The sequence below is a fragment of the Thunnus maccoyii genome, chromosome 11 (assembly GCF_910596095.1).
Source record: "Thunnus maccoyii chromosome 11, fThuMac1.1, whole genome shotgun sequence".
Lineage (NCBI taxonomy): Eukaryota > Metazoa > Chordata > Actinopteri > Scombriformes > Scombridae > Thunnus > Thunnus maccoyii.
The window spans coordinates 23,585,344-23,613,310 of NC_056543.1; the positions used below are offsets into that span (position 1 = coordinate 23,585,344).

The window sequence follows — 27,967 nt, forward strand, 5'->3', positions numbered from 1 at the left end:
AAGAGTGTATGAATATTCAATATATGTTTATGCAGATATCATTTCATGAAACAGGTAGAATGACAGAATATATTAAGAAAATAGCTTATCAAAGTGTAATCAAATGTAATGCATGCGCACTGAATGAAATATGCATGACAAATTGGCTTTGGAGAACACAAAGCAGGCAGGTCCTCTGAACTTTTGCACAAAAGCTCATTGAAATTCCTTTCAGTATGACTGTGGCGCTACAGAGAAATAGAGGGACCGACAGAGAGCGATGAGTATAATGATTCCTGATTACAGAGGCAGGGAATACCTTGCATCATATACTGGAATATCATTGCAAAGACTTATGCAATTTCACTGTAAAAAAAAAAAAAAAAAAAGTAAACAACAACACACAAGATGAGCATTTAGCCATTTTATTTACAAATGTTACTGTTTGCCTCAATTCCATTCCTTAATGATATATTCTTCACATGGAAACTTGCTTATGTGTACAATCTTCCATCTATAAGCGAAAACTCCAGACAAGTGATATCCAAGCAGATGTTTTTTTTTTTTTAAATACATTTTGAAAGACTACTAATGATCTTAATTTCTTCTCCCTCTTACAAACAAAAAGGCACATAGACATTATAAGAATACCTTGGACAACAAACGTGTTAATATTGCAAGACTTGCAGGAAAAGAAGCATGAATAAGAGGAGATGATCCTAGATACTTCTCCCAGTATCTCTAAAATCTGCCTCAGTGAAGGTCATTGGAAAGATCTGCCTCTGTAATAGTATAGGCAATTTAATGCTTGACTAGTTTCATGGCTAAAATATTGAAATCTCTGGTGCATGCAGAACCCTTACACTGTACAACTGTAATACTTAATATGATATAAACACATTAGAGAAAAACTTCCTTGCAAGCTTACCCTCTCAATCACACACTGTAAAAACAGAAATGATCAGCAAGTCAAACGGTTTTTTAAGAATCATAAATGGAAGTGTGTCCAAAGTTGGGAGTCCCAGCTATTTGCTATGGCTTCAATGTTCACTTCAATGTTCACGGGTTGTTGTCACAAGTAGTCTCTTCATCAATCTGCTGGAGTACAGTCACATCACATGGATGTTGGCTGGCCAGCTAAAAGAAAACAAACAGCAACATTACATTAGAAGAAAGCCAAAAAAAACAAACAACACATCCGTGTGCCGATCAGCTGGATCAAGAACTCACTTTTGAATCGCATGTAGCAGGAGTTACAGTAGAGCTGCTTGTGTCGTATTCTGACTTCAGCCCCGGCTTCTGATCCTCCAAGGTCAGACTTGCAGTCAATACACTGAAGGGTTTAAGAAAGGGAAAAGTTAAAGAGCTACTCAGCTGGTGAAAACAAACCCAAAAACTGCCACAATAGTAGTAATGAGGATAGACAGAATGAAGGCCCTTGACTCTATGTAAAGAAAGAGAAAAATGAAGGGAGGACACAGACAAAGACTGGGTACAGTGGGGAGGATCATTGTTCAGATGCAGGAGACCACACTCAAGTGAAGACTAAAGTTCCAGGATGAATCAGCCAGAATTAAGGATGGTAGAAAGAAACAAAGTAAGGGGTTGATTAGTTTGGCTTGCAGGTTTTGGCACAAATAAAGATCTTGTTGGCATCACAGAAAATCTACTTTGCTGCTAAAGGGATCAGGACCTTAAGATCCAATCTTATTTAGTTGGTTAGTGATAAAAGAAAGAGTCTGGAATGATCTAGTTTAGTTGTTATTGGCCGAGGTGTTCTGCCATTGTGCTCCGGGCCGACAGGAGCTGAACTCTCACCTTAAAACAGCCCAAATGATAACAGAGCCCAAGGGACTCGATGATCATGGCTGCTCCCTTTCCCAGCGGGGTGTCACAGAATGTACAGATTTTCTTGCCACTCACTGACCTGGATTGCAGAATGCACAGCTGTGATTTGAGAGCCAAGCATACATGCATGACGCATGTATGAATGCAAACACACGCACACACACACACACACACACACACACACACACACACACACACACACACACACACACACACACACACACACACACACATATTCACACCGGAATACACTAGGGTCAGGCTGATGTGGTTGTTTTTTACTGAAAACATCTGGCCAATATTGGCTTTTTAAAAGTATTTCCCTTGAATATGGGCCAATTATTGGAAATTTGTTTTATTTTTTATAATTATTGGTTGTCTATTGCTGAAATGACAGAAAATCTCTGATGACAATAGCTCCATACAAACATTATGTAAAATTTTTAATAATGTTATTGCTCATACGTTTGTTGTGTTTTAATTGGTTTTAGTGTAGTTTTTTTTTGCCTGATAAGAAAAAAATCTCAAGCAACAATGATATGAAAATATGTGTTCCAGGCTGAGCCTTCACAACACATGAACCAAAAAAACACACACAAACTCAAAAAAATACTGTGTTAAGTGTAATTAAACAGGGAATCTGTATGAAAGTAAAACAGTGTGTAAAAGTGTAAAAGTATGAAAAAGTGTAACCTATTTGGCCTGGAATGAAGGGTGAATGGATGGAGCAAGTCACATAAAACACAAATATCATATGCAACAGCATAATAGAGTAACTTCCAAAGAATAACAAGTGAAAGAAACATTACCACTCCCAATCCAGAGTTATAGTTGACCACATCACCACCCTGACAATGATTGTTCCACCCAGTATACCAGTGAGGTGTCAGACGCAGCATGTTTGGCATGTTAAGCAGCGCTGTTAATTTTACCTGGTCTGCTGCTGAGGGCCACCAGCCTCAGATGTAGGCTCTGGAGAGGTGGTGGGTGAAATAGAGGAGGGTGAGAGGGAAGGCGACTGATGGGACCAGGGGGATGAGGGGGTTCCTGCCCTGCCTCGGAGGGAGCCCATGGAGTAGGAAGAGGGCAGAATGGCGGAGCTGGGCCGCCCACCTGACCCGCCACCATAAAAGGAAGTACTGCCGGAGAGGGCAGAGTGAGGCCGAGAGTAGTTTGGGATTTGAGAGTTGCTCCTGGGTGTCCATGATGAGCGCCAGGAGTTGTAGGATGTGTCCAAGTTGTCAAGAGACTCGCCTCTGCAAAGCCAACCCACGCCACACCTATGTTAGCTGGTTAGTTGAGGCATTTAAACCGTCTGGCTACCAGCTGTATCAGTTTTTGTATTAAAAAATATATATATTAATGGTACAAGCAAATTTGCCGAGGCAAAGTCAGACTGGTAGCCAGATTAAAGTCACAGGATATTAGTGAGTCTATTAAGCCAACCACCATTGCATTAGTGAACCCTGCACCACCATCACACAACAGAGATGCGAGTCACCCTCTGTGTGACTTTGTCCTTTTGAGTATGTACGTTGGGAAGTACGTGTACCTGCGCATGTATGGCACGTTGGACTCCTTGTTGGTGGCAGGGTTGACGGCGCGCTGGCGGATCCAGCTGCTGTCCGTCAGCAGCGGAGTCTTCTTCTTCATCTCGTTTAGGATCTGCTGCCGCTCCAGCTCGGCCTGCGACACGGGCTGCTGACCCGACATCTCACCCACTCCACCACTCGTCGCTACATTCAGAGAGGAGAGATAAAAACGAAACATGCTGGGTGAAATGAAAAGTGTCTGGGATGTCATAAATAGATCACGACCGGCAACGGGCAGAGAAACTGGAAAAATGAGATAGAGAGAATGAGACTGTGATGATGTAGAAACAGTGTTTCACAAGTCGGGTTCGATTATGTCTTATTATCAGAAGGGTCTGCTGCAGCCTGTGATAAGAAAGTTGTTCTAAACAAAAAGAAAAAGAAAAAGGTTCTTTCAGATGCAACCTGACACAAATCACACTGAAATCAATAAGTTAATAGTTTTTGCTGTATGTAATTTTCTGGTCAGCTGACTGATTGATTTAGCATTTGGCTGGTCAACTGTTAATCAAACAGCTTTAAGTTTTGATTTAATGAAATAATTGACTAATCAGTTGATTAAAGTGCTCATAATGAGCAGATTGACTTCGATTGAACGGAGAGGCGGAGCGTCAGGGGCAGAGCCCACCTCTCTCTGGTTGTCTGTATCTCATGGCATTGAGGATGTTTCTCCTCTCCATCTCCAGCTCTGATGTAGCTCTCTGACTCTGGGCGTGTTTGTCACGGATGCTCCTCTGCTCTTGCAGCAGCCAGTGAGCCATGCCCCCCGACTGCATGTACCCACCTACAGTGGGGTACAGGCCGCATATACGTGCATGCATACATGGGAGTCATTTATTAAAAAACATGATATAATATTTCTGGTTTGACACTTTATCACTATTGCATTCACAAAACAGTCAGCACTATCCTCTGTCTTAATTAAAGCTGACCTTATAATAACACCTAAACTGACCTTTCCTCTGAGGCTCTTCATCCAGCTGGGGAGATGATTTGGACTTTGCCCTGTCAAATGAACAAAACACATGTAAGTGCCTAATTAAAAAACAGACAGTAATCATGCTTGCAGTGTGTAGAATTTAGTGGCATCGAGCGGAACGGACTTGGCAGAAATGGAATATAATATTCATAAGTATGTTTTCATTGTGTGTATAATCCATTAAAAAATAAGAATTGTTGTGTTTTTGTTAGCTTAGAATGAGCCCTTTATATCTAGATAGGGAGCGGGTCTCCTTCCATGGAGCTCGCCATGTTGCACTGCCATGTTTCTACAGTAGCCCTGAACAGACAAACCAAACACTGGCTCTAGAGAGGTCTTTTCGTGTTTTTGTGAAATGCTTCGCACACGCTTGAAAGAGAGGGGTGAGGGGAGGGGTTGAATCTGCAACCTCACCACTAGATGCCACTAAATCCTACACACTGGTCCTTTAAAGTATCTCTTTTCATATATATCTAGATATTTTTTACAACCAAATATTCAAGTGAAAAGCATTTTGATACACCAAATACCGCACAGAGAAACCCGACTTTTTATGGTTATATTAAGAAAGTGCTGACTGCAGACCAGTCACAGGTAATTCCCATCTCAGTTGGAGACCTAACCCACTTGCTGGAGGACTTCCAATTTCATGACTGCTTATATAAAGGGATGTTGTTAGAACGATTCTGCTTAAATGGAGCCAGCAAGCATGTCAGATATACAGCAAAGATGGGCCAATACTGGGAAATGTGTTTAAAAAAATGACAAAAGACATGAAAAACATGATTTCCTGCTTCAAAGATTATCCTTCAGTGACAAAGGGTTCTTGTTTGTGCTAAAAAAACACAACGGGGCTGGTGTTTTGGCAGGGTTATTGTTTGTATTGCTTTGGCAGCTTTGGTGCAATTCTGGTGTTGCAAAGATTATTTATCTTTGCAAAGATTATTTATATTTAGGTGTTTTAAGTGTATTATTACTCATTAAAATAGGTAATGAGGCGAACTTATTGCATAAAAAGTATGTGATTTAGGTTTTATCAGTGCGATTAGCTGATAAGCTCTATGAAGAGAAGCATTTTCTTTGGAGTATGACTGCAGCTGCAGTTTGACAAACACATACACATTCTCTCCTGTACTAACCTGTCTGCAAAGGACAGTGCAGGCTGGACATTGGCAAAGGCATTGGAGCTACCAGCCCTTTAGTGAAGGGTAGTATGCAGAGAGAGAACGTTACAGCACAAAGGTGGAGGACAAAGCACATGCAAACATGTTAGTTGGAGTTATGTTAATGCACAGACAGTAAAGCATGTTATGTTTTACACTTGAATGTGTTATTATCAGCGTGAAGGACAGATGAGGACGTGAGTAAAGTTTTACAGGAGGATCACTGTCTCTACTGACCACTGCTGCCGCTCTCTGCGCTGCTGCTCTGCAGCTTCCTGTCGCCTCCTCTCCTCTTGCCTCTCCTCCTCTCTCCTCCTCTGCCATATCAGCTCTTCTTCCTCCCTCCTCCTCCTCTCCTCCTCCTCCTGCCTTTCTTTCCTCTTCCTCTCCTCCTGGAGATGCTGAAGCTCTCGCTCTTCCTCCTCCCTCCTCCTCTTCTCCTCTGCCTGCCTTTGGCGCTCTTGTTCCTCCTTTCTCTTTTTCTCTTCTTCTTCCCACGGAGGAGGAGTGGGCTGGCTGACGGGAGAGAGGGGCGAGAGTGGGCTGATGCTGTGGCTGTTCACATCCAGGCTCTGTGGTTGCCAGAGACAAGGAAGGTGAGAAAAGGGGAAGTTTTTCTAACACATGATGGCATTAAGTAATCTGACCTCCATTAACTTTGAGAAGGAACTGCAACAACAATGGAGCAACTCCTCTGAGGTTACAAACCAACAAGAGTTTTGAAATTCCAATCAGGGGAGTTTTTGTTGCAAAACTATGAGCTGGAAAGACATTACAGCAAGCTTAGCCTTGTTGTGTGATGTGTGTGTGAATGTTCACATGACCAGACAGACTTCTGCTCTCGCTTTCACTCTGAGTTATGTGAATTGAGCCTGTGTTTTAAAAGCCAGAAATACCAGTGCCTGGCCACATAATCGCTGAATAATTACAGCAATCTCAATCAACAACACTATCAAAGCTTTTTGGATACATTTAAACAATTTAGTGCTATGAGGCAGAACCTATTGTGCCATTTTAATACTCTCCAGCTGATGTTTCAGGTATTAGGCCATTATAAATTCAAAATAAAATACTTTTCTTACTTCTTGTTGGTCTCCACTCTTGGTAATCTCTTGCTGAGCCTTGAGCCACTCCTCCTGCAGTTTCTCCTGGTCGCGCTTGTATTTCTCCTGGATGAAAAGGTAGGTGGAGAGGTCAGAGGTCATCCCATTTAATGCACAGTCACCCCCGTCCCCAAAACCACACAAACAAAAAGGAAAAACAACCCAACAAAAAATCATACACATACATAGCTGTATCATTTTCAGATAATTTCAACTCAAAGCTCGCCTACATGTTATCTAACCATCCTGAAACCTAGAGAAGCTTGCCCTGGGCAGGAAGTCTCCCTGGCACATCATGAAATCAGGCCGTTTATCCAACAGGGAATAAGACTGGAGGAGTAACAAGCCTTCCCGGCTACATCAGCACTGTTCTTTGTACACCTTTGATCTTGATCCAGAAATACACCCTCAGAAAAATGTTTTGACAGAATACTACTACATTTAAGTTGGATACTTGATAGATGCTTTAAATTCCAGCTGTCTGAGCGCTGTCCTACCATAAGTTTTTTGCCAATTAGAAGCAGTCTCTACTGGATGTGAGGACATCCTAGTCTATCACTTGAGTGCTCTGTGCTGCCTCTCATTGTCAGATGGGACAAGGAACAGATTTCCAGAAGGGTATTTAAGATCAAATGAATTGTGAGGTTGCTTCATTTGGTATTTCCAGTTTTATTAATAAACTTCAGACTCTGTTGCCAGTTTGTTAGGTCACCTAGCTAAAACTAATGCAGTCTAATACAACAGCCCTGCAATAAATCGTACCTTTACAGATGTTAATTTTTTATAATTCTTGTTGAAACTGTTTTAGAGAGCTGAAGTTTAAAGTTCAATCTTGACCTAAGAAACAGCAGTTCACCAACCAATCACCACAAGCTCCATTTAGTAGCTGTTCTGAAGCTTTTGATCATATCCACCATGCGCTTATCATAAAAACATCATCATCCACCTTTTTACTCCAATTCAGTGAACACTGGAAAATTGACCTTGAAGGGCGATTTCACCTCATTAATTTCTCAACAGTTCTTTAGACTGTATTCGTTTTAGCTAGGTGTGCCTACTAAACTGGCAACTGAGTGTAAATTGTACCAAAACATTATAACTAAATGAATGCAACTTTATGTACCTGTAGGAGGCGCTCCTGCTCCTTCTGCCATTTCTCTTGTCTTCTGCGCTCCTCCTCTGGGTCCCAAGACCAGCGGCTGGAAGCCGGAGTGATTGAAGGAACAGGTATCTGAAGACAGAGAAGACAGACATGCAAGGTGAATGTACAGGCTTGTACGTTCAGTCTTACAAACTGTTAAGGCAACAGCTAAAAACTTGAAGCAACAGCAGTTAGCTGCTGATGAGCAAAAAAACAAACAAAAAGCTTTGTTTTTTAGAAGTAATGTTACTGTTATACTTGTAGGTAGTGACCTCTGTATGACATTCTTACTCACATTTGGTGTTGTCAAGTCACATCAATCTATGCAGCCCAAAATGACAGGTTGAGTGGTTTATACAACAAAACAACACCATTTATCATTAGGTTCTCGAGTATTTTACTTCTCCATTTTCAAAGATACATCAAAATGAAAGCCCCCGCAATTATGTCGAGTAATTGGGTGACTGAAAGGCTTAAGTAGCAGAGTAAACCTGTCTCTAAAGTGAACTACCAAAGAGGCCCGCGTGAGATACTTAATGATTGGTCTGGGCTTTGTAATAACTGTCGTAGCTGCTTTCAAATATGTTGGCATGCTAGAAGAGCAAACACCAAAGAGACAAAAGCTGCCCTTTATGTAATGCTACTACTTACATCTGGTGCTGCAGACTCTGATCCTCCTTGAAAAGAAAGAAAATCATCCAGTCAATACTTCTGGCATGCACAGGCAGAGCAATGGAACATAAATATACAAGTCAACCTTTAGGCCATATACCACAACAACACAAAGCTGACAGGCTTATTAAAGTTTCGACTTGATTTTTAAGTCAAGTACCAATTCATCATTCAACATGAAATTTAAAACCACAACAGTAATTGATGTTTTCAACAAAGGTCATATTTCACCCAATAGGACTTATTGATTCTCTCAATTCAAGATCACCCACTAATAGACATTTACATTGGATGTCAGCCCAATAGTTCTGAATAGGAAAATCAATAAACAGATTGTGAGGACAGCAAGATCAATCAAACTGAAAAGAAAAAAACACACATCAGCAGCATGCATAAGATGCACACATGTACAGCACAGCCAGTCTGAAAGGCTAACAGACACTTCAACACATGCATGCCAGGAGAGCAACGAGAATGCTTTTAACAGCATGCGCAGCAAAGTGAAAAATGTAACCATGTGTTAAACTGGGACATCAAAAATACCACAAACACAACACAATTGAATGATTTGTATTTGTGGTTGTTATGCTGGTGGAGTATCTGACATGCTGTCCAACCTTTGGAGCTGAAAATGTTGCTTTTATTTACTTTTATTTCATTTTTCTTATTTCATGGGGGGTTTTCTTCACAAAAAGTACAATACGTTGTGAAATTTTGTGATTTTTGTGTTACAATAATAAAGGTAAAAGCATCTGTTTGGTTTGGAGGAAGGTTTGTGAAAAGACAATTCTGCCCTACAAAGTCAAAACGCAGTAGCAACATTTAACACAATTTGGTCAAAACTGAGTTAACACCAGAATATGACTTTCTGACATCTGTTTTACCATATAAAGATTATTATGCTGTAGATACTGTATGTGTAAATTAACTTTAAAAAAAAAGTAACATTTTCAGGAACTACAAAAACGAGGTAAAAACCAAACCACAATGACTGCGATCCTGCTGTTTACGGATAGTTGGTGGGCAGGCAGTAAAAGTTAGCCTGCCCAACATCTTAGTCATTGAGTTTGTTAAACCACATGAATGAAGCAGTAGCTAAATCAAATCATGATGAGGGGGAAAAAAGTAAGAACAGATAAACTATCCTAGTTAAGACTGTCCAAACAGAGTGCAAGATCTGACTTTTTTTGTTTGTTGGGGAGGTTACAAATTATATAGCTGTTGAACTGTTTCTGCTGTTTGCCTTTGAAAGGCAGAATTCCTTAATGGGCTCCACATTGAACAATAATCTCCCTAGACTCTTGGTTTGAACAGCATGTCAGTTTCCCTAGTTGCACAAGGCAAAGGTGAGGACATCACTGCACACTCAACCCTGTTTACCACAGAGGTAGACCAGCGCACTGACACTGGACCCTGAGCAGCCTGAAGGAGGAAGGGGCACAGCAAAAGGGTTAAGCTCTGGCACCAGACAAGATCATCAAAAAATAAATAAATAAAGGATCAGCCCCAAAACAGAGCCATGGAGGAATCTTATTTCAATCCAGACAGCTCATTATCAATTGATAATAGGTTGCATTTCAATTGAACATGAGGGTGTGACAGACAAAAAAAAAAAAAAACATGCAAAACTCCCTTGGAAATCTGAGGAATTCAGTAAGACAAAAGCACAGAGAACCCAGCCACCGAATTACACAGACACCATCATTATTATTGAGAGCCCCACCCTGCTTTGATCAGTGCTTTTTACCTTGTTCAAAAAACTCTGACCTCCGTTTTAAGTTTTTCAAAGATATGGGTTCTGATTCTACATGAGAGATGAGAACAGGATACAGTGAGGCACAACAGAGGAGAAAAACACGTTTTACCAGGGGAGATACCATCTTATACTTCTAACACATTACCATGAATTTCACATACATTACATGTTGCTTAAGCTCTGTCATAATCAAATGGTGCTGATGGTGGTTTTATTACATCATTGTGTTTTAAACACAGTAAATGTCCATTAATATTATTCATGTTGTTTCAGTCAAGAAAATGACACCACCTACTGGTATTAAGTACAGAAATAGTCATCAAGATCAATTTCATAACCTTTATTGATTGTGTACTCTGCTCTTTACCTTTGTTCCTCATGGTCACTGGCTCCTCGCGGAAACTGCCATTAACTCCGTTTGAAGCCACATCCTGCAGGGAGACACGGCAGGGTGTGCATTCATTAAAAAGACATCAGGAACAATACAGAAATAAAAATGGATCAAACCTGAATCAACCTGAGTGATTCTGGGATACTCACGACAACTGGGTAGGCCGGGGCCTCTTTGGATGGTGGAACTTCTGTGGATGTGCGTGAGGTGAAATCCAGGCTGGAGTTGACAGCATTTGTGTCAGGGGGACCTAGAAGTATCGGATGATCCATACTGGTCAGATTGATGGTCTTATGGCTTTTAAATGGCAAGGAAGGTTGATCTCTGTCCCAGTCTGCACGCAGACAATGCAATAGCAAAAAATAGGATGTGTGTTTGCACTTAAAACCACTGTGCATGTGTGTACGTAATCATAGTATTGTATATGTGAAACCCAACATTTGACAAAGAATTGCCTATTTACATAGAGAACACTATAAAGCAGGGGACAAGGTTGCTGTTACGGTGTTATTATAGAAAGCAGCAGGGGGTGACAGAGAAACCACCTTCCCTTAGCCATGTAGCCTATTAAAGCTCCCACAAATCCACACAGTGTTTCAACAGGCTCACAACCACAGTTCTTCATTAAACTATTTTAACAAGTACTGCATGTTAGATCAAGTGAGCTACGCTGGGTGGTTTATTATTTTTGTAAGGTGATTCTGACGCCGTTGAAACAAATAAGCCTGTTATACTAACACTGTGAAAACAGCACAGTTGCACTCAGAGGAGCGTAGACCTGAGCTGGGTTAGTTCCTCCACAAGGAAAATACCACATGGATAGAAAGGAATGCTGACGAGACAGAAAAGGACAAAAAAAGGAGAAACTACTAGTAGAAATTACAGGAAAAGGAGGGATGAAAGAATATGCAAAAACAGGAAAAAGAAAAATGCACACAGAAAAAAAGTAGAAATTAAAACCACTGAGGTCAACACAATAACAGTCTCCACTCTTCAGAACAGAAACACAGTTACCGAGCTTTCACCATTTAGCTGTCATCATTCATGGATGATTTCACAATAGTTTACGGATCAATTTAAAGTGTCAGAGCTGTTTAGCAATGCAAGCAGGGTAAGCAGCACTGTCAGTCCAGGAATGCAACCCTTAAAGTGTCTCATTCCTTTTGTATCTCCTGCTCTCACGCAAACAAACACACATATCAGATCATGGTCTCTTTTGGGGACATAACATAAACTTACATTCATTTCCTACCCTAACCATAACAACTACTTACCTAACCCTAACCCTTACACTAACCTTAACCACTGACCCAAAAATCAGCTTTGTCCCAATTAGGGACACGGCTTTTGTCCCCAGTTGGACAAGCCGCCCAATTTAACTGGTCCTAAGTCTGAAATTTGTCCCCAAAAGTAGCTTATGACACACACACACACACACACACACACACACACACACACACACACACACACACACACACACGCTGTCCAGATGACTCACTGTTCTTCCCATGACGGCGTATGTCCATGACCAGACTGCCCTCTTGCAGGGCCCCCTCCATGCCAGCCTTCCAGCCTGTGTAGCTCATTTCTGCCACCTGGTGCCCGTTCACCGTCAGCACCTCATCCCCAGCCTGAAGCTGGCACATCTCGGCTGGGCTGCCTGTATGAGGCAAAGGACGGGACATTAGCTGCAGAGAAGGTGTCTGATTCTTCCATTAATTGGAGCAAAAAAAACTTGCAATGAAGTGATTGTTTTAAACACTCCTCCAATTTAGCACTGCACTCCTATAAAAAAAAGAAAGAGATCAAAATCGATGCAGCAGAACCAGGGTTATTGTCTTTCATATTCCATGCATTCTTCTTCCTTATTAAAACCTGGCTCCTTCATTGCCTCAATGCCACTCGACTCAGTCGACCGCACAGTTTTGGGTGTGTTATGCTAGTAGCAGCTAATGTAGCCTCAAGCAGAGATGAGGAGTGGGCTACAGAGGTCTTCAGCCTGATAAACCAACTTCACTCAGCTCCGTCTGGAGCCACAAAAGGCTTTATGCAACTTTTTTTCACATATGCAGTAGTACTCCTTAAGACCTGTAAACAGACTTTGATGTGTAAAATCGATGGAGTTACCCTTTAAATTTTTTGACATGAACATTTCTAGTTTTTTTTATAAAGGCAGTCTATGTTTTTAACTAGTATCATTTAAAATGGAACTGTATGCACATATTTACAATATATTTTGGGTGACAAATACTGCTCATGTCTTGTTTGGTGTGTGTGTGTGTGTGTTACAAGTATTACTTATAAGTTATTATAATGCATGGGATACTGTAAAGTGGAGGTAGGGGAATCTCAGTAAAAAGAGAGGTTCAGGCCCAGCAGATCTGACCCAGATAAATGTTGTCCTACATACACAGGTCTGGCACTGCCACTGCAATGGACTGGAAAACCTGCTAACAACTAACCAGCAGTGTCAGACTGTAAAATATTTCATAGCATGTGTGCTGCTTTCTAACACTAAAGTACTGTATCTGTACACACATCAGTCAGCTTTTGACCATTGCCTGTTTGTTCTTTTTCCACTGGGCTTAATATTTGGGAATGTTAGTGTTTCAGGTTGCCAGTTTGGCTAACCTTCACACATTTTCAAATTTAGAGGATGAATAAAGCTCCACCCATACAATCCAAATCCCTTTCTTTGAAGGCATATCTCTGAAATTTCTCTGTTGTTACCTGGATAGATAGATGTGACGCGAACTCCAGTTGAATCCCAGGTCGCCTGAAAGCCAAAGTCTTTGCTGCTGTTGGGCTTCTGGTTTAGGCTGATCCGCATCTCACAGTAGCTCTCCTAGAAACCAAACATCAACACAGGTGAGTAGAGATGAACAACAGCTCCTCACATACACACGACAGAGTTTAATGTACAAATGGTGATGACTTTCCATCGCTCTGGAGAGGAGTCAGCGTGTTAGGTTGTGTCTGTGTGTTGGCAGGATTGCTTTTTGGAAACAAATCCTTGTATTAATCATTTATGGCTGTTGATTAAATGCCAACCTGTTGCTAAACTTCTCATTTTTGCTGTGCAGCAAACTGTTTTTTTTTTTTTTTAGCAACTTTTACATAAGAAAAATCATTTATTTTTAAAAGATGCATCAGGGTTCACTGAGCACAAAGCTATAGTAAAAGTAGACTTGATTGTTTGGTCTTGGATAAAATTTGTTTAACAAATGCATGTATTATTTTTCAAAGCCTTCAATGCTGCCAACAGAAAAAGCTGATCTGTTTTTGTCAACAGTAGGTCATTTGAGTACCTGGCTGCTATCTTTGGCTGGAGCAGGACTGACTGGAGCTTCACTCTTGACCTCAGCTGGGACAGGTGACACATGCTGGGTTGAGGTGACACTTTTTGCTGTGGTCTCTTCTTGCTCCTCCTCATCCTCACTGCTGTTGGCTGAGCTGGACTGGGAGTGAGCCTCATCCTCAGAGGTCATGAACTGGTGATAGCGGCTCGGCACAGACGTCTTCTTAGAAACATCGACGCCGCCGTTGACACGCTTGTTAGAGTCATCCATCTATCCGGAAAAGAATGCAGAGAATGAGTCTTAAGATGAACTTTGATATCATTAAAATAATAATCTATTTTAACCTAAAAGACCTTAGAATAGGGAGGTATCAATTGATGAATGTGTTGTCAACTTTAAGAATTCACCATCTTCCCTTGACAATCCCTAGATTACTCCCCAGAAATAATTAAAAATGATGTACTTTCCCTTTACTACGACTGTAATGAATGTGAAGGAGGCTGAAAATAGTAGCTCTGCTAGATGAGTTAGCGTTATAAAAACACTAGCTTCATCCATTATTCACGCAGTAATCAGATCGGACTCTTGGGAAACTCTGATGTACTCAAAACAAATTCAACTGTACCTGATCAACGAGGCAAGGATTTCTAACTGTCAACAAACACGGTCTCCTCCTGCCCTCTACTGTCCTTCAGCCTCATGCCGTACACAGGTTTAGTTTGTATTTAGATGTAGAACGATCTAGTACTCACTGTAAAGGCCCGGGGAAGTGAGGTGATGCGGGTAGACTGGGTCCCGAAGGGCCTTGGCGTGACAACTGAGGTTAGACGTGCGCTATCCGATCTCTGGTAGCTCCTGGGGAGGGAGGCGGAAACCCGAGACACCCCGGGAGGCTTGGGTTCCATTGAGCTGTGCTGTGGTGGTTGTTTGTACAGGGAACCAAAGGAGGGGGCCTCCGCCTCAGTATGTGTGCCCGACAATGGGCGCCTTGGCTCCGGCACCTTTTGTATGGAGCGAAGAGAGGAGGCTGTGGTTGAGGTCTCCTCTGTCTTGGCTGTGCTGGTGGGTTCTGAGACAGGACTCCTCCGCATAGGAGGTGCAGCTGTTGGAGCCTGCAGGCTGTGGGGGGAGCTGCGGCTGATGGGAGTGATGGTGGTTGTGGTGTCACTCCTGGCAGAACTGTCCACAATGTCAGCTTCCCGTGAGATGGGAGGGGGGCTAGTGGCTCTGCCAGTAGCTGGGGAGGCAGCGGGGGGTTTGTCCTCTTTCAGAGAAGGCTCAGGGCGGTCAGAGAAATAGTGTGGAGTGTCAATAGTGTAGCTCCTGGCAGGAAGGGTTCGGGTACGAGGGGAAATGACAGGTGTCTCAAATACGTCTTCGTCGTTGTAAGAGAGAGACCCAAGACGACTGCCAATGCTGTTCACTCCTTTACTTTCTCTGTAGACAGGACAGAGGAGGAAAAGGGGGATGGGATAAAAAGGTAAATAGGAAAAAAGTGGACAGTGATGGGTAAAATAAAAAACAGCGATGGAAAGGGATGCAATTCAGGAAGATGAAGGGGACAAGTACAAAGAGGTGGTACCGAAGATGAAATGAGGGGGGTGAGAGTGAAAGGGAGGAGAGTAGAAAGAAGAGCACAGGTTGAAAAGAGGAGGGTAGAGAGAGGTGGGACAAAAAGGGGAGGCAGGTTGTAAGCCATGATTAGATTACACTTTCACACTGACTAAAGGCACAATTACAGAGAGTCTCCTCATTTACTCCTGTAATCCTGTAGTCTCTGTGTTTAATACCACAGAACTTCTCATGCATACATTTTGTTTCATTACCTTGTCATGAAAAGCAAAGGATCCCCCTCCGAGGGTAAAAAAATTGTGTAAAAGAGGAACAAATTCAGTGTTTGTTGCTTTTTAGTCAAGTACAAGATTACACATAAAAATAGAAATTGTATGGTACTAAATTTAACAGTCGGTGCCATTTATCTTATCTGAACTTCATCAAGACATCAGGTGTGTTTTCCCTTACCTCTCCTCTTGCATCTCCTTGAAGGTCTTGGACCTTCTGTTGCTGCCGCCGAATGTGATCTGTTCTATCTTCTCCCTTTCCTCTTTCTTCTTCACTATATCAGAGTTGACACTCCTGCGTCGGTTCTTCCACTTGCTCAAGTCCTGCAGTGAAAGCAAGACCAGATCACCTTGTGCATCATTTCATGACAATTCAAGTAAGATCTGGATAAAACTGCGTGGTTGTGTTGCATGGCTAACTGTTCAGTAGACAGGAGTGAAGTTGAGAAGGAGAAAGACAAAAAAAGAGAGAGAAAGGGCTACATTTGAAGGTGTTCTATTTGTGTGCTTTAGGCTCCTCCCGGCTCACCTCCCCCGTGTATTGGGGACTGTATGACCTAAATGCCGCTTTAAGACTCATTATTTTGCCATGACACCAATCAGACTGCAGATAGACATACCACCGTCACAGCCAATAATGTATACTGTATGTGAATACCTCTTTTGTTTATTTTCCTACCCAGGAATGAGCACATATGAGGGATCAACGGTGTTTAAAATTGGAGCATCACTTCCAGAAATAAGTTGCACCAAAGTTAAATTTTATATGAATTCAGTTCAAATATTTTCATCGGGGTCTTAGATATTACATCACAACATATCACAATCATTTTATTATTAGTATTTACAGTATGTGAAACTTCCTGCCACAAACACTCTGATTTGGAAATGAGGACAGTCCATAGCCAGAGGGCAGTGCTGCACCAATCAGTGTCTACGTCCATCTCTGGCTTCTATCTGAACAGCTCTCTTTTCACCCCATGGTCACAGACTGCAACCACACCACCTGCTCTCCTCCTGCCACTCTAATACCACAGATCCCAAAGATCATATGCTCACCTTTCACCTCAACCTTATCTGTGCTGGGGAGTTATGTTCCCTGTAGAACATAACTACTTTCTGCCATCAGCTTGCCTTGATTCATATAACAAGAATAGTGGGAAACAAACAGATATCCTCCAGCATTCCTGTGCAGCACACATATCAGATATACTCACATCCTGCCATTTATCCTCACTCTCCTTGATCTGCTCACGATACTTCTGCAGCTCTTCGGTGTAAAATTGTCGGACGGCGGTGGGTTCAGCCAGAATATCGTTTGTTGATTTGCTCCTGTGGAGAGAAAGAGTAAACATGAGAAAACCTTAAAAAAAAAAAAGACTAGGGGGCATCATCAAGTTAGAGGTGGAGGGGATGCTCAGTTTGTATGTCCTGGCCGAAGCTTTAGGGTATAAAAAAAAGAAGGCAAAGGTTAAAAAAAAAATTGTACTCCAAGTACGCATGCACTGTTTCTTACCATTGTGTCAAATAAGCTGTAGAAAAAACATCATCCAATGTTCAAATTGTCAAATATATTCAAACTTGTATCACCCATCCATATATTTAACACTGATGCTGACAATAAAACGGATTAAACACTTAACCTGTGACCGAGTGTTAGTTTGCAAACACAGCACACGAGTCTATCACAAAAAAACAAACAAACAAAAAAAAAAACTGGGGGGAAATTGAAGCTCAGTGGGTTAGTAACATATATCACAGCCCGCCCTGTCATGCAAAAAGAAAAAGTTATTCAAAGCTCACAGCCTTTGGAAAAATGCACTGTCTTTTTACTTACCTGTAAAGATTTACACACGTCTCATATTGCTATCAGTAGCATGAAGAGTGCTTATTGCTCAGTCATAACTCTCACTGGGACACGCTGCAGTTAAGGTAGATGACCCAGCGTATTGCTATTGTATGAATCTTTTCACTTTGTTATTTTGTCAATAGAGCTTTGTGAAGCAATGAACGCCCCCACCCCCCAACCCCCCCCCACCCCTCCCACCCTCACCCTGAACTTGGCCCTGTGCCATACAATACACCATGTTGTGTGTCAGCATTTAGCAGCTAGAGAGTGAGAACAGCAGCACAAAAGCAGGAGGGCAGCGGGGAGCGACTGTAAGAGGCCAGAGCAAACGCAAACGTGCCACATTCCTGGGAGCCCGTATCAACTCACCCGTCGATACTCTCTCGCATTTGGCGCTGTCTAGGAAACCAGAGAGAACCACAGACAACAAAGTCACATTTCTGCAGATTGGCCTTGAATAGTGAGCCTGAGAGTGGTCCTGTTTAAGAGCCTGAGGCTGATTAGCGACTCTGAGACCTGCTCATCTCCAGGTGGTGAACTTCAAATGTATCTAAACCCAGCCAATACATGACTCTGCTGGTTTTTCCCTGTACCCTGAAGAGGATAGAGCTTAGGGTGTGTATACAGAAGGCTTACAGCACAGTATCACCTTTCCTTGCCCTGACAGTTGTCTGGGGAAGTGTGCAGACATGTATCTTTCTCTAAACAATGCTGCCTTTCTGGAGACTCCAGGATGATGTCACTGGCAACATGGCTTTACATATGGAAGTGAAGTAAATCCAGATGGCCTTGACTCAGGTTAAATGGCTGCTTTGTGTGTGCTTGTGTGTGTCTGTTCATGTGTAAACACTGCAGTACAGATTTGTGTTTGGGTTACTATGGAGTCCACACCAGTCGCATCTTCCTTCAGAGCTATGGGGAATTTCTATAGGCTTTCATGTCGTCTCTTTAATTGCACTTCTTGGTACTGTCAGCATGTTATATTTGGTTATTACTCAGGCTCGAACCTTTGCGTGCTCTCATGCTGCTGCACTTTGAGCCTTATATGTCAGTGTGAAGTTCTTTTTACTGAGAAAAACAACATTATATTCGGGTCAGATCCATGTCACTGTAGGTGCAAGGAAAGGTCAACAGTTGGCCAATTCAATGCATTACATCACAAGATAACATAGTCTCTTATTTCCTTTATTAAGCTTGAATATTTTTTTTTCCATTCACAGGCAAACTCAGTCTGATGGGAAAATCAAAAAGAAAATGTAAAATGCAGAATTCAAGTCTGTTCAGTTCAGTTCTCATGATGTACCAATAATTCGGTCAGTGATGTAGGAGAATTTATGCTCTTTTGTTCACAAACCACACTTCAAAATACACAACAGCAATAGGTTTAATGTACAATCTGGTTTTTCATTCTAAATTTATATATATACCATATCGCCACTGTACAGAAAACCTAACTAAATGGCCCTATGACTTGATAGGACCTTTCATTTCAGTGAAACAAAAAACATTTAAAACAAGCTGAAGTTCAGAGTTGTTGCTGTAGCAGTGAATGCAGAAGGTTTAAATAAATAAAACTTCCATCTGTGACTGTTGTGGCCATCAGACGAATTCTTCTCACGCTGGGTAAACATGCAGTCTACACCACTTCAACATCAGACAGAATATCTCAAGATGGAAATGGCACAGAAAAAAATGAGAGACAAAAAATGTCTACAGAGTGATGAGAAGCTAACAGACACTGTCACAGCAATCTGTTTCTACAACTTCAGAGCGGCTAGCCTCTCCACCATTAGCCTCTTCTTATATCTTAGCTGACTGGCTTCCCTTATAGCCTGCCATTTCTGCAGGTCACCTTCACTACAGGAAGTTGGCACTGACGGAGTCATCTGATTGGCTGACGGGTCTCTCAGTGACCCCTGGTTATGATCAGAACAAACTCCAAGCTTCCGGACCAGCATGTCATCCGTTTTTGGACGTGTCTCCTTCTCAATCTGATTCTCTTTATTTGCCGCTGCTTCCTGTGTCAGAGGACATGGAGGGCACAGGAGTCTGGCCTTGAGATCAGGAGGCAGAGCCCAGGGCTCTGGGATGGGCATAGGGGCGTAGTTGTCAGGGGCACCTGAGAGGGGCCGTTGTTGCTGAGCCTGCTGGCTTTTCTCTTTACGATAGACCACATCGTCCTGCTCGATATCAGGGAAATCGCTCTCCTCGGTGCTGTCGTGGAGATGTTTCTGGGTGACGATATTGATTTGCGGCTCAGACGTGTAGATACGACGGTTAGGAGACAGGTGAGTCTTCATCATAGCCAGGTCCATGTTGGACTGGAAGGCCAGGGTGCGCCTGGCAAACATGTCATCATTCTCCAGGTCGGGAGAAATGCTTTCATAATCAAAGGTGTCTTGGGGCTCACGGGGGTCTTGGCGCCCAAGGAGGGACCACCTCTCACCTTTGACCAGTTTGGGACCGGAGGCGGGGTCCACTGGGGCAAACACCAGAGGGGGGGTCTCTAACAGAGGGGGCTGTATCTTGGGGAGATGAGGGGGAGTGAGTGGTTGGATATTAGGACTGCAGAGCCGGCAAAAGGAGAGAAAAGGACAGAAAGGTGATAAGTGCATGCATGTGAACTGGGTCAAAGAGAAAGAACAGGAAGGAGAGATACAACAAGCAGCCATATTGGTATTTGATTCAAACAGATGTTGATCAAATCAGGATTTTACAAATACACTGCTATGAAATAAAACCGCACTACATAGCAACTAGTTGCTATAAAAAAATATAGTCTTCACTAGAATAGGCTGCAATAAAAATAAAAATAGAATAATGCTGAGACACAGCCTATTTTCCACTAAGGTCAGTGCAAGCAAACTGCTTTACGAAGCATGTTAGGGCAACTCCGGTAACTTGACAGTGTGTTTATCCTTAGTATAATAGAAAGCATCTCATCAGAAATTCAGCCTCAACAGGAGCCAATTATATTTCTCTAAGAAATTTTGGATGTTCTAGAGTATTACTGCATCGTCACAATCATGCAGCTGTATCGACCTTTTTCCCACAACAAGGGTGGTGTGAGCCGAGGCCTCGTGTGTGTGCGAGTGAGAGGGAGAGGGGCCGGAGGGAGAGGGGGCAGAAGAGAGCCAAGGACTGATGTCATAGTCTGAATCATCTGAAGAAGAGCCCGACTTCTTACGGCTACAGCCGAGGACAGCAGGGTGGACGGAGGAAAAGGGGACAGAAGTAGAGAGAGGGTAAAGAGGGGGAATAATAGAAAGCAGTGGTAGGGAAAGAGAAAGAAACGTAAGTGGGAGAAATTGATAGTGTACAGAAAAATGCAGTGAATGATAGAACACCAAATTTTGGATCTTAGGACCTCAAAGGATAAACTGGCATGCATAATATTCAAGTATAGCAAAATCAAGTGTGGCAGGTAGAAAAGAGAGGAAAGATTGTGCAAGAAGCAGGGAATAAATTGAATCTATGTGATTGCTACTCTGTAAAACATAAATTATGTATTCCATCTGGATTTTAATGCCCTTACACACCTGAAGCCTTGCATCCTTTTGTACCATGGTCTCTTCTGAGAGCCCAGTTTGATCTTCTGTATGTGAATGTCTTCTTCGGGCGTCCAGAACTTGGGTAAGAACTTGTTATAAGATTCATTCCCAGCAGGCTGGGGTTTGATGCCCATCTTGCGGGTGTAGAGATCATCTTGGATGGGATCAGCATAGCCCACCTCATCATCATCCTCCTCAGAGTCACCGTATATCTCCCTGAACAGACTGTCGGTGGACACAGCTCGGCGGTGCTCCACCCTCACGGAGCCCTGCTGGGTGGGCTTCATTTCCCCACTGTTGATGCCGCTGCTGCTCAAGAGAGACAGCCAATCACACATGTCAGAAGCATTTTTCAGCAAGTACAGCACACCAGTCACGCAGAAAGGAGCATGTTCCTTGAGCACAGCAGCTCTCAAATGAGATGATGCAAGTATAGGCAAACCAATGCAAGCCAAAAACCAAACCTTAAAGGAGGCAAAAAAATTGATTTGAGGAGTCAGGTTGCCAACTCAAATCACTCCTCCAAACTCATTAAAATCAAAAGGGGCAAATAAAGACGTGCTGCAGCTAAAATACAAAACAATTCAAAGAGAAACCAACAAACTGTAGCAAATGCAAAGACGTCTGAGCACTGTTAGCAGGCAGCACACTACGACCAGAGATGTTGCTCATGGTTACAATTAACCATGCAAACTGAGAATAAGAGAAGCGGTCTAGTTTGCGCTCTCATCAGGCAGGCACATCAAAGTCACACGGTTCACGTTTCATGTTCTCTGACCTGAGGCAGGTCACCTTCTGTTGAGGGGCAACATTGGGGGTCATATTGACCTTAGGCCAGGGACCCCTTTGACCCCCAGCTGCCCTTCCCCCTGCCAGGGGACTGATGGGTATGGCAAAGTTGGTGGGGGGTGCTGGGGAGGGGCTGTGGAAGCGTCTGCTGGCCAGGTCATCCAGAACAAGATCAGGGTCCGGTCGGTCTGCATCCGAGTCACTGCCACTTTCATACTCGTAGGCCCACTGTAGATGAGCCGCAGGCAAGGCATTCTGGGATCCTTGACTGATGCCGTAGCAGTCAGAGGAAGGCCTTGTGTCACTGAGGTCGTCATTCCACAACACAGCAGAATGAAACACAACACCAGTACACACCAGCATCAACCATTCGCAGACATCACAACAGTATCACAAACATCGACAGTAATGGGAGAGGAGAGTGTTAAAAACAGCCACAATGTAGATTTCAGGTGTTTGACACACAAACCAAGGATTGTAGTGTAAACCCAGCACTTCTGGATCACTTTTTGTAGCATTACTTTTAAGAGAGATGGAATAATGACTTCATTTATTGGGTGAGTTCAGAAACAGCATCTTCAAATAGATCAAGGTGTGTGCTAACAGTACCTGGTAAGAGTGCCCTCCTCCTCTGTGTACATGGTGTTGGCCCAGCTGCGCCGGTTGTCTTCATTGCGCTCAGCCCGTTTCTTCCTTAGTGGAGCAGGCACATAGCCTGAGGGTTTGTCTTTAGTGGGCAGGAACTGGTTAAACTGGGAGCTGACTTTGGGTGTGATGACTACAGACCGGCGGTAACTGAGCGAGTCCTTGTTCTCAGCCATCCTGAAGACAGAGTCTGCCTCAGTGTCACTGCAACAACCTGGAGCATGGAAGATGACAGGACAGGAGAGCAGGGAGGACAAACACGTGTAAGACAGGTTATGGGGAATGAAAAAAGTGGGGAAAAGTGAGGAAGAGAAGAAGCAAAGGACAGAGGTCCAATAAGGGGAATGAAGGAAGTTGCAAAAAGGCCAAATAAAGAGTGAAGAGGTCCAATGGGGGGGTTGTTATGTGTTCTGGCATGAGTTTGGAGGAGTAAAAGAGGGATGCAGGGGGTGGAGGCCTCCTCATTTACAAGCCGGTGTGGACGGCTGTGGAATGTCTCACTGTTCCTTCTAGGGGTGGGGAGTAGGGGGGAGTACTGACCAACACTTCCCTCTCTCAGAGCATACTACACTTCTGTCATGATACAAGTTTGCAGATGGGCTTTGGTGTTGATACGTCTCTCCCTCCTTTGAGACTTTGGTACGTTTTCACTCAAAATATTCACTTTCAAAAGCAAACCACTAGATGGCAATAGGTATTTGTTTTCACAAATGTGAGTCAATTTTCTGGCTCTGATGCAGCATATCTTCCCTGTTCACAAATATTTGAAGTTCTAGATGGATGAACTTGAACATAAATATTCATGAAACAGTTTGAGAGAGTCTGAACACTATTTCCATGGTTGAGGGGCAATCTCGAATAACACAAAAAACATGAATGAAAAATAAACATATGCTGTGGCCTCTTAAATGTCATAAGGACAGCTTTAGCAGGATAAAAAGAAAAAGGAAAGAGGTTTGAGGTTTTGTCAGATGTACAAATGTGTATGATTTTCGTCTCCTACCCTCACTGCTTCCTTTAAGAGTGGTGTCAGATGAGATGCTGTGGGGTCGGGAACCCAGAGAGTCCAAACTGTCCAGGGAGTCTTCTCTCCTGTGTCCGCCTCCTCCTCCTCCTCCTCTCAGTTGATTGAGCTCCTCTCGCTCTGAGTACCAGCTATCTCCAAAACCACTGTCTCTGACGTTGCTGCCCTTCTGACTGGATGATTCCTGGAGAGCCTTTCATACACACACACACACACAGAGTCAGATAATAGGGTGCCAATTACAATATTTAGCTCCACTGTGTGTGTGGTGCATGAGAGATCTCCCATGTAGAGTGTGAAGTCTGTACTGTCTGGCCTCTCATTCTTGCAGACTCCGTTACTGTAAACACATTCTTCTATACTGTCTATAAGGGGCAACGCATACTGCAATTAAAATGAAAAAGCTCATTGTTTCCCATTCACTGCCATCACTGTTAGAACAAACAGCGCCATGATCCATGCAGCCTTGATGACTGTGTTTACTGCGTGAAAAGAATGTCATTGCACATAAACACATAAGCAAGCCCCTGAACCGCTTTAAGCAGCATGGTTGCAAGCAAGCAAAAACTTGTCAGCCACTATAAAAGGAAAAGATTTTTAGATCTATAATCCACTGAATCCTACCAGACAATACAAGTCCACAAACTAAACCCAGCCTAACCCTGCGCCAATGAACTTGGATTATCATAGCTAAATGTACAAGGCGTGCTGTAACCAACTGCTATTACTGAAAATCCCTGTAGTCAGTTGAATTATAGTGGCCTCGCACACCACTACAACCTATAAATCTGTGTGAAAGCAAAGTGCCAAATTCAACACTGGTCTGAGGAGGGGAAAAAACAGTCTTCTTCAAGGAAAGACGCAGCTATTTCCAAATGTAAACTATGTGAACTGTGTGTCATGTTGTAAACAAGATTAAAATAGCTGAGTCAAGGGATCAGGTCATTTATGACTTAACGTAGCTTTGGTTTTCGTGGGTGGCAGTCTTGAGCCCCCTCAGCCTATTGCAGTAATTTTTCCGCACATAGTCTACATACCAGGGAGGATACAGAAATGTACTGCGCAGCGGGCGTAAAAGAGGATTTCATTCATTCTATTTCTGGTTTCTGAAAGAAAGGTTTCACTTTTGTTTCATGTCATCATAGATAAGAAAGCTCCACGTGTATCCTTATAGAGTCTTACCTTGTATAGCGCTGTGCCCAATAATCCCTCGAATGCCTTGAAATTCAAGTAAGGTCCATCATAGAAACGCTCACATTGAGCCCTTCTACCCAGCCAGTAAATGGTGATCAGCACCTTTGGAGAAGTAAACAAACAGCTTATTATACAAATCATACATGGCTATATGTGGAAATTAAACATTATTACCAGACAGGATACATCAGAACGGAGCTACACACTTACCCTTAGTGACTAATGTACAGTGCAGTGCTAAAGCAGGTGATTGTTATGATAGTTGTAGCCCTACTCTGACACGGGGTCATATCACCCGGTGCTATGCTCTTGTTTCCAGGCTCATCCAGAATACTCTGCTGCTGTTTGTGTGTGCACGATTAGGCTGGACAGGTAAATACACTGCACTAAAGCAAACAATCATCACTACATCAGCAAATGCTGGTCCCCTATTACACATGATACGGTTCCACTTGATATGTCAACTCTTTGGTTTTCATCCAAGTTAGATAAAAAGATTATTGTTGTCATATGCAGGGGGGAAAAAAGTGTATAATGATCAAATGTGATGAAGCTGTGATGAGAGATGCAGTGTTTCCAGAGATGTTTTCACTTGCATCTGAAAATTAAAATCAAAATCTGTGACTTATAGCAAATATCCCCCCAAAAGAGCCACTTAAATATTTAAATCTCCTAATTTCATACCTCTAGGCTTGAAATATATCTCCAATTTAGTCAGGGATTAATGTTAAGGTAAACTAATTCATTTTATCTTATATGTTTTGTCTGTCTTAATGTCTTGGGGCTGTGTTCTTACTTTAACATATTATCCCTTAGATTAACATATTACTCCTTAGATTGTTTTATAGATCCATAAGTAAATAAAATCTAAAAACAAAACTTAAAAAATGAGTGTGGAAGCATCATGGTGATCTTGGGGACACATCTCTCGCCCTTCATTTCCTGTCACCTCTCTATTGTCTGCCAAGTATAAAGGCTAAAATGTCCCAAAAATGCTTAACACATAATATGAGTGCAAGCAATAAAGCACAGTTTTGTTTTACCATCACTTAATTAGTTGTTGTACATTTACAAGTTAACTTAAATGTATTACATAAGATATAATAACAACTGTTTAAGGAACTATTGTGCTATAAATTAAGGGTTTCTATCTCCACTGATACCTGAACAGGACTTTTTCTTTCTTTAAGATGTATTATTGCTGGTTGACAAGCCAGCAAATCAAGTTCCCCAAAGAAACAGATCTTATACTTTTCCACTCACATTTTTCAGCCTCCTATGGGTCTCTTGATGCCTGTGAGGGAGAGAGCAGAAAAGATGTGTGGGTGGGTGTGTGTGAGAGAAAATGACAATAAAAGAACGGAGGGCATGGCTGTCGGGTGTCTGTGTTCGGCAGTGAAAGAGCTGGAAACTGAGAGCACAATCCAGGCTACTGCCAGCCCTTCACTCACCCTCACACAACAACACAAAGGCTGAGGGAAAAACAAACACATGTTTCTGAAAAAAATAAATAGAAGTAATTAATAGCAAGTCATAAATTATTTAGTTTAACAACTGTTACATGTGTGTACCTCTTTTTACAGTAATTATAATCAGGCAACTGTAAAAATATTTAGGGGCACAAAAGTGGTTCTTGTTTCAAATAACGATAAAACTAATAACTGCTAATTTAACATCTGAACACCAAACAAGGCATTACTGTTAAAGCAACAAAGCTCCAAACAGCTCCCCAGGTTATACTGAGTTTCAGTCATATTTTTGGGGGTTTTGACAGTTAACTTGGCAGAAAGTAAATCACTTTCCAGGGAGAATGTCAGCTCATTCCTGTGAAGCCAAACAAAGCTCACAGTCTCAACTTGTAAGCGAAATACAACCTTTTTGTTATGTATGTTGTGTGCCTATGACTTAAGTTAACTGTAGTGACTATTTACAGAGGCCTATAAACAGTGATGAAGAGCTACATTACATAACCATAACAGTGGCAGAGGAAGATATACAGTCTGCTTCACATCTCCTGTGCATGCTATACATTCCTGCTATCATGTGGTAATACAATAGCCCCACATGCCTCTCTACCCATGAGCACATGGGTTTTCTTACATCCCCTTCCCAGCATGCAATGAAACCGGTGCACCTGCTGAGAATGTGATGCACGTACACTGTAGCTGACTGCCTGTTAATAAAACATGCTCAGATTCCTTTAGGTTGCTTGGTTCAGAGGGAAGAAACAAAGACATAATTTCCATTTCTTTAAAAAAAAAAAAAAAATCATAGCCGCTACTTCGATGGGAGAAGTTATACGAAAAAGTTTCCAATACAGCTTTTAAATTATGGCGAGCAGATCGACTCTTTCACCAGTACGCGTCATCTCACACCAGGGGTTTTCAACGTGCTAATTCGCCAACAGTGGAAAAATGAAATGGACATTTAATCAATTTGGCACATTGCAAATTTACGAGCCCAATAAAAGAGGCGGGGGGAAAAAAAAGCTCTCTTTTGTGTGGCTTGGAACACAGTCTCAAAGTCTAAGATTATAGCAGTGGTAGCGTGGTCCAGAATAAAAAGGAGTTACCACCACAAGGCTCCTTGTAATGGTCATTTATAGAAAGTGGTAATAGCTGAACAGAAGAGAAGAGTTAAAAAAAAAAAAAAAAGGGGGGGGGGATATTTTCAGGCCTCCAGAGCCTCAGGACTTTGCTGTAACCTGCTAGAATCAGCTGAGTGTTCATGTGATTGAGCACAATCATCGACAGAACGTCACTGGAGTCTGATACACAAAAGATCTGCGCAGACAGCCTTGGTTAAGAATAGCTTCTGTGAAGTAGTATTATCAGTTAAAACATTGGGGTTTTTGATATTGAATGTGCTGAAGGGATAAGGAAGCCATTTGTGTTTGTGTAGCTTGCACATATGCAAGTAATGAAGGCTGCCTGAATATTCTGAACACCACAATACTCTTAAATTTAACTAGAAATTAGTAGATGTGTCAAATAGCTGTCATCAGAGTAAAATGTAGTCTTTTTGTCTTGTGAAAATATTTTGTTTCCTGCCAGTTTTAAGTTTGTTCCTTATGGGTAAAATGCTTGTTTAGAAAGTGAAACAGGACACTTGAGGGTCCTTCAAACTGCTTAACCATGACAGACAATACAAT

General features: G+C 42.3%; 2 protein-coding genes and 1 long non-coding RNA gene across 10 annotated transcripts in view; 1 reads left to right on the forward strand and 2 right to left on the reverse strand.

Moving 5' to 3' along the window:
- Positions 1-388: 388 nt before the first annotated feature.
- LOC121906787 (LIM domain only protein 7-like) overlaps positions 389-27,967 on the reverse strand; it is a 49,431-nt gene continuing 21,852 nt past the window's right edge. For 2 of the 8 annotated variants that reach the window (XM_042425889.1, XM_042425888.1), the window contains exons 6-30: positions 26,080-26,110; positions 24,805-24,918; positions 23,602-23,815; positions 22,563-22,812; positions 17,983-18,012; positions 16,982-17,096; positions 15,946-16,088; positions 14,676-15,360; positions 13,933-14,193; positions 13,355-13,469; positions 12,123-12,284; positions 10,774-10,958; positions 10,601-10,664; positions 10,225-10,281; positions 8,457-8,482; positions 7,788-7,895; positions 6,644-6,730; positions 5,799-6,133; positions 5,538-5,594; positions 4,375-4,424; positions 3,380-3,563; positions 2,760-3,083; positions 1,798-1,906; positions 1,210-1,312; positions 389-1,116 (exon numbers count right to left, since the gene is read on the reverse strand). In XM_042425889.1, coding sequence (XP_042281823.1) covers positions 1,094-1,116; positions 1,210-1,312; positions 1,798-1,906; positions 2,760-3,083; positions 3,380-3,563; positions 4,375-4,424; positions 5,538-5,594; positions 5,799-6,133; positions 6,644-6,730; positions 7,788-7,895; positions 8,457-8,482; positions 10,225-10,281; positions 10,601-10,664; positions 10,774-10,958; positions 12,123-12,284; positions 13,355-13,469; positions 13,933-14,193; positions 14,676-15,360; positions 15,946-16,088; positions 16,982-17,096; positions 17,983-18,012; positions 22,563-22,812; positions 23,602-23,815; positions 24,805-24,918; positions 26,080-26,110 — 3,832 coding nt within the window. In that variant the 3' untranslated portion in view covers positions 389-1,093. Of the gene's footprint in view, positions 1,117-1,209; positions 1,313-1,797; positions 1,927-2,759; positions 3,084-3,379; positions 3,564-4,374; positions 4,425-5,537; positions 5,595-5,798; positions 6,134-6,643; positions 6,731-7,787; positions 7,896-8,456; positions 8,483-10,224; positions 10,282-10,600; positions 10,665-10,773; positions 10,959-12,122; positions 12,285-13,354; positions 13,470-13,932; positions 14,194-14,675; positions 15,361-15,945; positions 16,089-16,981; positions 17,097-17,982; positions 18,013-22,562; positions 22,813-23,601; positions 23,816-24,804; positions 24,919-26,079; positions 26,111-27,967 lie in introns of those variants that run through there. The other 6 variants (XM_042425894.1, XM_042425892.1, XM_042425893.1 and 3 more) reach the window with 6 other exon arrangements.
- On the forward strand, positions 7,835-14,000 carry LOC121906790. The gene is made up of 3 exons (XR_006098736.1): positions 7,835-7,923; positions 13,363-13,492; positions 13,917-14,000. It is a non-coding gene; the product is annotated as an uncharacterized LOC121906790 (long non-coding RNA).
- On the reverse strand, positions 18,019-21,872 carry LOC121906789 (LIM domain only protein 7-like). Its single transcript, XM_042425897.1, has 3 exons — positions 21,153-21,872; positions 20,656-20,802; positions 18,019-20,178 (listed from the first exon to the last, which is right to left on the reverse strand). Exons 1-3 carry the CDS (start codon positions 21,500-21,502, stop codon positions 19,371-19,373), a joined length of 1,305 nt encoding a protein of 434 aa, XP_042281831.1. The 5' UTR covers positions 21,503-21,872; the 3' UTR covers positions 18,019-19,370.